Source organism: Kogia breviceps, chromosome 5, assembly GCF_026419965.1.
Source record: "Kogia breviceps isolate mKogBre1 chromosome 5, mKogBre1 haplotype 1, whole genome shotgun sequence".
Classification (NCBI taxonomy): domain Eukaryota; kingdom Metazoa; phylum Chordata; class Mammalia; order Artiodactyla; family Physeteridae; genus Kogia; species Kogia breviceps.
In genome coordinates this window covers 53,926,552-53,936,072 of record NC_081314.1, presented here as the reverse complement: position 1 = coordinate 53,936,072, position 9,521 = coordinate 53,926,552, and the positions used below count along the sequence as shown (strand labels likewise).

The following is a 9,521-nucleotide window of genomic DNA, read 5'->3' as shown; positions in this document are numbered from 1 at the left end:
TCAATTAAAATAAAATGTTTATTTGTAAATTATGTACAGAATACATTTTACTTTATGACAAGGAAATGGGAAGAAGAGCCATCACCTTCCAACCAATGCTGCTTGCTTGCTCTGTTGGAGATGACCACGTTACTCTGAATGTCGTACAAATCAGTTTGGATTTCCTAAGTTGGAAAAGGAGAATTTGTAGTTAAACTAAAAGTGTTGCTGCATTATTACTAGTTGGCTTGTTTCCACAAAATGCTTTTGAACCCTGCTAACTCAGAATCTTGGAAATTATCTGGTAAAATTTTATTATCAACAGAAGCTAAACTATCAAGAACAATAATTTAAGCATTTCACCTTAAAGAAACTGTGAAATGGCTACATAACTATGCATAATAATCTGAAATGGTGGTGTTTGTTTTTATCCCTTTTAGTTATTTTGATTAGTCTAACAGTAAAAAGCCATACAACTATCAAAAATGTCATTAATGTAAATGTCACTGTGGAAAGTGCACCTTTGATAACTATCAAAATAAATGAGACCTATTTACTGTAAAATTATCAAATAGATAAAACTTACAAATGGCTTTAGACTGTACCAATAATAGTATTACATGAAATGAGGGGTTGAGTATAACTGCTTGGATGTCAAATCCACTTCAGTAAATGGATTTAAAGAATGCTACAAATGTCATGTATACATTATGATCAGCCAACCTAGAAAATCCAACCTCTTGCACTTATTTAGTCCCCAAATTAGTCAGATTATGATTTTTCATGTGAAGATTTAGTTGTTTCTCCATCATTGTCTTCTTCTTCCTCCTCTTCACAATCCCCATCTGTTTGCTGTTCCAGTTCCTCTTTTGTGATCATTTCAAAATCATTCCCATTTCCACTACTGTGTTGGGATCGGTCATCTTCTCGCCTGTCACTGTCTGTGTCTGAATGCCGTTCTCCACCTGAGCCTTCTGTTCCATGATTTCCTGGTCCTACTTTTCCTTCCTCATCTTCCTTTTTCTCACTGTCTGACTTTTCCTCACTGTCGGACTTCTGCTGCTTTTTGGTTTCAGACTTCTCATCTTTCTTTAAGTCTGCTTTTGGTCCTTTATATTCATGTGTGTACAGAGGCCTGAAGGAGTCAATGAAGCCCACGTCAGCAGTCAGATTTGGCAAGAACCAAAAATGGTGCCTTCCTCCAGTTATGAGCCAAATGATGAGAAATAGAATGCAACGAGCTGTGGGAGAAAAATTTCTCTAATTGAATAATTCAAAAATTGACTCAGAAAGCACGTAATATTTGTCAATGAAAAAGTGGGAAAACATTCAGTTTTATTATTTGCATATTGCATGCACCTTAAGTAGAAACAATTAAATCCTAGCTTAGCAGCTATCAACAGTATTCTAGGCACAGAGCATTCTTCTCTGAACTTGAGGGCATAATGCTACAATGCCATTCAAAAAATTGCTTTTGTAATTTTTTAATTCGGGTGCTGTTTCATGGATATACTTATGATTTATGCACTCTGCTATGTTATAGTTCAATAAGCACAGCTGCCAGTTGGACCCTGAAGTACACATGAGACCACAGTAGAAGAAAAAGGAAATAAATGCAGGATGAAGGATACCTTAAGCAGCCTTAAAAAGGAGAAAGCAGGACTAAACCATGACTTCCCTAGACCCCAGACACTTTTGCCTTTGTAAGGCAATTCCTTCATTAAAAAATATTAAAAATTCTGCTTTTCCGACCATACTGGTACAAATACAAATATAATACTGCACAGCTCCACTATGATATGCATGTGTATATATTATTATTTTTGATTTTAAAAGAAATGAAAATGAAACAATTTCCGTAGGCCCCTAAATGTATCATGAGTTCAAGGCATGTGCCTACCCTGCCTAAAGGATAAGTCTTCTAAGAAAAAATACTTTTGAACAATAAGATAATGTTTTACTAAAAGTTACGAGTTTCTTAAATAAGTATGTAATTTCTGTTTATTTTAAGGACCAACCTTCTCCCAATATTAGGACACATACAATGCTAATGAAAACCAGATTGCTTCAACAAATAGGTTTGAAGTTACTCTTTTAGAGCAATATATGACAAAACTGTGGTTTAGATAATGGAAGAAATTGAGAATTTTAAAGTTTATAGTAATGAGCTATCACAAACAGAAACCCCAATATTTCATATACTTTTCTCTTAATTTACCAAACATATAGAAGAGCTGAGTGAGTGATTTGCCTGGTTTTTCTTTTTTTTTAAGGTAATGATTATGTGAATGTTATGGACTAATCAATTATGACAGGTTTTTTTGGTTTTATTTTCGTTTTTGTTTTCTTTACTGGTAATTATATCATTGTTTTCAAATAAGACCTTAGAATAGCTCATCTATGTTCCTTCCATTATATTGCTCTGGACAAATAAAATGGTTATAGCTGCCTTGACTTTTATAAAGCAGTAATTTCTATTTTCACAAAAGAACATAAATATTCTGAAAGACTGTGTGTGTATACATCAGTATCTTTTGTGGTACAAGCAGAAAAGGCAAATATGCTTTGAAATTATGGAATAATCAGTGAATAAACCCCACTGATAAAAATAAATAATGAACATCTCTTAAGGAGGCTGCATATTTTTCCCTCCAAATAGAATTATGATGTTATGATAGGCTTTGAAGGGTTGTAAGACAGACAGTTCATAATATGAAATCTTGCCTCAAATCTAAGAAAGAGCAATATCGAAATGGCAAATAAAATCTAAATTCTAATGCCATATATAAACTGGGTGTAGCAGAATTCTAACATTTTTTACAGTTTTTCTCTATATGGCAGTAGATTATCAAGGTCAAAAGGAGAGGAATCATGAGAAAACCGCTGTGATATGTATTGTCATACCAATTCTATACTAAAAGTGACATATTTAGAAAATCGGCAAAGATCTTATTTTAAATGGTAATACTAAGAATATGTATTCAAAGTAGCACCAAATATAATTCTGACCAACATATAATAGTTCATGAGATATTAAAAAAATCTCCAGTTTATACGTGGGGTACAGATCAAAACCATTTGAAAGTATATTTGGAATTTTCCAAGAGAAACAACATTTTCTAAGAGAAGCAACGAAAATGGGTTTATTTTCTGATTTGATTCACAAGACTATTTAATGCATAATGCGACTTAAATCCATAGTATATTTAAAATGAAAAATTATAGAAAACATTACTGAAGAAACAATACTTTTAAAAGCAAAACAAGATAATAACCATAAATTATTGTGAATATTGGTTTAAATAAAAGATAACCAAGTGGGTTAATTCTATTCAGTGGAGTTAAACCTTTGCTGAAAAATTTCAAAGAGCTTCTAAATCTTCAGAGATTTGGGAACCAGAAGACACCAACTTGATTAGTATATCTAATGGCAGATAAAAGTTTATGGCTTCTCATTCTTGATGCAGGTAGTACACTACCACGAATTACCTGCTTCACACTCTTAGATATTATTTCTTGGCCTACACGTGTGCTGTTACATGCAGAAACTTCAGGGGCTATTCTCAAGGTGACTAAGCTAGAGGAAGGAAAAACTGAAAGGTGGATGAAAAGGGCTTCACACAGTCAGAGATCCCAGAAAAAAATGGAGGCCCATAAACAAGATGAATTGAATGAAAATACTCAATGAATTCCTGGGTCCATGGGTGGTGGCACCAACTCAGGACACTTTGATGTCCAGGGTGAAGGGATGTGCAGAGGGAAACTGCTTAGGGCTATAGCAGTAATGCTTTATAAACATAAGAATCTATTACATTATATATCATAGAATCGCAGAATAACACACAACCTCCTCAGATAATCTTGGCCAAATCATGTCCTCTAAAAACAGATATTAAATCATTAATGTGGATATTTAAAAACATTTCTATAAAGAAGTACTCCTATATGTCCTGGTGGAAAAGCTTATTTGTCATTTGAGGAAAACAATCAGAATTTAGTACCATATACCAACATAAGCTCTCGATGGTTCAAAGAATTACATATAAGGTTAAAAAAAAAATCACTAAAGAGCTTTAGACAAGCATAAAAAAATTCCTATTTCTTTCCCAAAATGAAAAACTAAATTAGACCAGTTTACCCTATACAGAAAAATTTTCAAAGACTAGAATTTTAAGCAAATACTTGTTTTTTCTCGTAGTAACATGTTCATTGTAAAAAATATAGACAAATGTAAAGAAGAATATTAAAATCATTCAAAACTACCACCACCATTTATATTTAGGCATATTTCCTTATAGTCAAACCCTCCTTGGCACTATTTCCATTTCAAACAAAACAAACCAAAAAAACAAAAAAAGTTCCTAATTATATAAGCAAAAAATACATTATCTTAATTTTATCATTTGATAACTAGTGATGAGCATTTCTCATATATTTATTAATCAATTGTTTTGAATTTCTTCTTTTGAATTGGGTTATTTTTATATTGTTATTTTTAGCTATGAAAGACCCCAATCATCCAGAAACATAAAATAACATTATTTACATTTTCTTGTTGATTTTTAAAAAGCATTTTACAACCTGTTAATGCATCAAGAATTTATCTTGGTACATGGTACAAACTGATTTTTACTAAAAATGGCATAAAAATAAGTTTCATTTGCCTTAAGTAAAAAAAAAGAAGTGTTTACTGAAAGTATTATGTCTAATAAATGATCAACCACTGTAAAAATATTGAAGTCCTTGTGGTAGTTAAATCTTAAAGCCTAACTATTTGCAGGTTGAGACATATTAAATCCTTTCATCACAACAGACCAAATCTAATCAAGCACATATACTACTTCAAGCCTGAGTCAGTTTTGGGATATGATCCAAAAAGTAGGCCCATATACTTCTTGATTCACTTACATTAATCTTGCTGTTAAACATTACTGAAGCTCCAGATTACAGTCCAAACTGCTCAGTATCTACCTCTTACCGAGGTCAGTCTTACAAATAACAATACTTACCAACAGCAAGAAGAAGAATGCTGGCTACAAAACAGCCTGCACCCACGCTGAGGTAATAAACACCTACTCTCATTTCTGCTGGCCAAAGAGGGAAGAGGGTGGCTGCTATCACTGCAATCACTGGAACAAGAAATGAAAAAGTTACATACATAAATAACCTTTAGATTAAAATTTTAAATGGCTTAGTTGCCATAACAGTGAATATACTCCTAGAGGGAGAAATAAAACATAACCATATTGAAACATATAAAACTGCCATTTTTATAGGTAAAAAATGGTCAATTATCAACCATTTCATAGTTTAACCTAATAGTTTAACTACTATTTTAAAATTAGATTAGGGTTTTTCTAGTATAAATTATACATAATTAGAAAAAAGTGTTGTCTAAAAATGTGAGACTGTTAAGCTCCTTAAATGATCAACTGCTGCTGCTGTCAACTTCTGACTATAAAATATCTCTCTATCAAATAGGGAAGCTTAAAGAAACAACAACCAAACAACAGAACTAACCAAAAATGATTCCAAAGATCCCTCCCTGGAGATTGGTTATGGGATGAAGCTCTGAGATCTACCAAATGAAAAGCTCACCAGGAAATTCTGATACAGATCATTTTTGGTAGTTAGGGAAGCTGTATACAAGCATCTCCAGTTTTTTTCTAAGTACAGTGGGACCACATGGAACAATCAAAAGAAAGACCTGGTTTTTAGGTATTTACAGCCAAAGAGATCAGGATTCAAATTCAAATTCTAGCTATTTCATTTATAAGCTAAGGATTGGATTATTTTGAATGGGATCCTATGATCATACTGATCAAACTTGTTTAACTGCTATCTATTTTTTTCTACTTGTTAAATCATTGCCTCCCTCTACTCCTATACCGTCCCCTCCCCCCACACCAAATTTACAGGAATAACACATACCTATGCTAACAAAACAAGCAAAAAAAACCCCCAAACAAAAAAAACCCAAAACAGTAAAAGAAAAAAACAATAAAAAACAAACCAAAAGGTATAATGTGAAGTCTTCATCCAATTCTTGATCCATTCCCCAGAGGTTAATTACTATGATTTATTTGTACTCCCAGAGACTGCCTATATACAATTAAAACTAGCCACACAGAATTCTTTTTTTTTTTTTTTTTTAAAATGAGCTTACAATACTCTTACTCTTTTACAGTGTTCATTCAATCTATTCTAGATATCTTTTCATGAGTACTAATAAGAATTAGTCTTATCTAATTCTTTAAAAGCTGCATGATATTCTGGCACACAGTTGTACTGTAATTTATTTCACCATTCTCCTACTGAGGGACTTGATCTGTTTCCAGTTTTATCCTATTATAGACAGGAGGGCAACAAATACCAATGTACATGTACATGTGTGCAACTGTGATTACAGCACAGGATAAATTCCTTGAAGTGTAACTATTAGGTCAAAGGGTAAAGGCATTTAAAACTTGAAAGATGTTTGCAGACGACATGATACTATACATAGAGAATCCTAAAAACGCCAACAGAAAACTACTAGAGCTAATCAAAGAATTCGGTAAAGTTGCAGGATATAAAATTAATGCACAGAAATCTCTTGCATTCCTATACATTAATGATGAAAAATCTGAAAGAGAAATTAAGGAAACAATCCCATTTACCACTGCAACAAAAAGAATAAAATACCTAGGAATAAACCTACCTAGGGAGACAAAGGACCTGTATGCATAAAACTATAAGACACTGATGAAAGACGTTAAAGATGATACCAACAGATAGAGAGATATACCATGTCCTTGGATTGGAATAATCAATATTGTGAAAATGACTATACTACCCAAAGCAATCTACAGATTCAATGCAAACCCTATCAAATTACCAATGGCATTTTTTACGGAACTAGAACAAAAACTCTTAAAATTTGTTTGGAGACACAAAAGACCCTGAAGAGCCAAAGCAGCCTTGAGGGAAAAAAAACGGAGCTGGAGGAATCAGACTCCCTGACTTCAGACTATACCACAAAGCTACAGTAATCAACACAATATGGTACTGGCACAAAAGCAGAAACATAGATCAATGGAACAGGATAGAAAGCCCAGAGATAAACCCACGCATCTATGGTCAACTAATCCATGACAAAGGAGGCAAGGATATACAATGGAGAAAAGACAGTTTCTTCAATAAGTGGTGCTGGGAAAACTGGACAACTACATGTAAAAGAATGAAATTAGAACACTCCCTAACACCACACACAAAAATAAACTCAAAATGGATTTGAGACCTAAATATAAGACCGGACACTATAAAACTCTTAGAGGAAAACATAGGAAGAACACTCTTGGACATAAATCACAGCAAGATCTTTTTTGATCCACCTCCTAGAGTAATGGAAATAAAACCAAAATTAAATAAATGGGACCTAATGAAACTTCAAAGCTTTTGCACAGCAAAAGAAACCATAAGCAATATGAAAAGATAACCTTCAGAATGGGAGAAAATATTTGCAAACGAATCAACAAAGGATTAACCTCCAAACTATATAAACAGCTCATGCAGCTCAATATTAAAGAAATAAACAACCCAATCCAAAAATGGGCAGAAGACCTAAATAGACATTTCTCCAAAGAAGACATACAGATGGGCAAGAAGCACATGAAAAGCTGCTCAACATCACTAATTATTAGAGAAATGCAAATCAAAACTACAATGAGGTATCATCTCACACCAGTTAGAATGGGCATCATCAGAAAATCTACAAACAACAAATGCTGGAGAGGGTGTGGAGAAAAGGGAACCCTCTTGTGCTGTTGGTGGGAATGTAAATTGATACAGCCACTATGGAGAACAGTATGGAGGATCCTTAAAAAACTTAAAATAGAATTACCATATGATCCAGCAATCCCACTACTGGGCATATACCCTGAGAAAACCATAATTCAAAAAGACAAATGCAGCCCAATATTCACTGCATCACTATTTACAATAGCCAGGTCATGGAAGCAACCTAAATGCCCATCGAAAGACGAATGGATAAAGAAGTTGTGGTACATATACACAATGGAATATTACTCAGCCATAAAAAGGAACGAAATTGGGTCATTTGTTGAGACGTGGATGGATCTAGAGACTGTCACACAGAGTGAAGTAAGTCAGAAAGAAAAACAAATATTGTATATTAATGCATGTACATGGAACCTAGAAAAATGGTACAGATGAAGTGGTTTGCAGGGCAGAAATTGAGACACAGATGTAGAGAACAAACATATGGAAACCAAGGGGGGAAAGCCGTGGTGGGGTGGGGATGGTGGTGTGCTGAATTGGATGATTGGGATTGACATGTATACACTGATGTGTATAAAATTGATGAGTAATAACCTGCTGTATAAAAAAATAAATAAAATAAAACTCAAAAATTAAAAAAAAAAAAAAAACCTTGAAACATATTTGCTAATGGCTCTCCTAAATACAGTCTGAGGGATTTGGATTAGAATAAAGGGTCAATGCATATTTCTGAATAGATACTTTGTGCAACTGTATTAGGAACAGCCATGAGATAAATTCCTAGAAGTAGAATTGTTGAGTCAGTGTGTATACATTTAAAATTTGGAAGATATCGCCAAACTGCCCTCCATAAAAAATAAAACAACAGACATATCATCAATTATTGGAGAGTATTGGTTTTTGTTAAGTGTTGGACCTTCACTAAGAGTAGGTACCATTAAACTTTATAATTCTCTTGATAATCACTGTTACTTTAATTTGTATTTAATATGAGTGTGATTAAGTATCACTCACAATTATTGGTTACTGTATTTCTTTCTTTTTTAAAATAAATTTATTTATTTATATTTTATTTTTGGCTGCGTAGGGTCTTCGTTGCTGCATGTGGGCTTTCTCTAGTTGTGGTGAGCAGGGGCTACTCTTCATTGCGGCACGTGGGCTTCTCATTGTGGTGGCTTCTCTTGTTGTGGAGCACGGGCTCTAGGCGCATGGGCTCAGTAGTTGTGGCTCACAGGCTCCAGAGCACAGGCTCAGCAGTTGTGGCACACAGGCTTAGTTGCTCCATGGCATGTGGGATCTTCCCGGACCAGTGCTTGAACCCATGTCCCCTGCATCAGCAGGCAGATTCTTAACCACTGCGCCACCAGGGAAGTCCGGTCACTGTATTTCTTTATCTGTGAGTTACCTTCACCATTCTTAATCTCTTAAAGATGTAGTGCAAATATTCTCCTCAATTTATCATTTATCTTCTGGCTTTATTTAAAATGTACTTTAGGGGCTTCCCTGGTGGCGCAGGGAAGAGGGCCACAACAGAGAGAGGCCCACGTAGCACAAAAAAAATAAAAATAAAAAAAAATAAAATGTACTTTAGAAAATAATTATTTTATGTTAAACATTTTCTTTCTGGCTTCTGCATTGTTTATATTTCTTTCTAAATTTTAGAGATTATACTTACCAAGAATTAATCCCATGACAAATGTTTTAAAGTGAACTGGGTCATAGATCCACACAAATACCTAGAAGAATCAAGAAACCTCAGTGCT

At 34.0% G+C, this 9,521-nt stretch overlaps 1 protein-coding gene across 1 annotated transcript in view; it reads right to left on the bottom strand.

Annotated features, from left to right (window-relative positions):
• Positions 1-9,521, bottom strand: part of SEC62 (SEC62 homolog, preprotein translocation factor) — a 28,433-nt gene continuing 18,912 nt past the window's right edge. The window contains exons 6-8 of the mRNA XM_059065080.2: positions 9,434-9,494; positions 4,989-5,108; positions 1-1,220 (exon numbers count right to left, since the gene is read on the bottom strand). Of these exons, the coding sequence (XP_058921063.1) occupies positions 751-1,220; positions 4,989-5,108; positions 9,434-9,494 (651 nt within the window). The 3' untranslated portion in view covers positions 1-750. The remainder of the gene's footprint in view (positions 1,221-4,988; positions 5,109-9,433; positions 9,495-9,521) is intronic.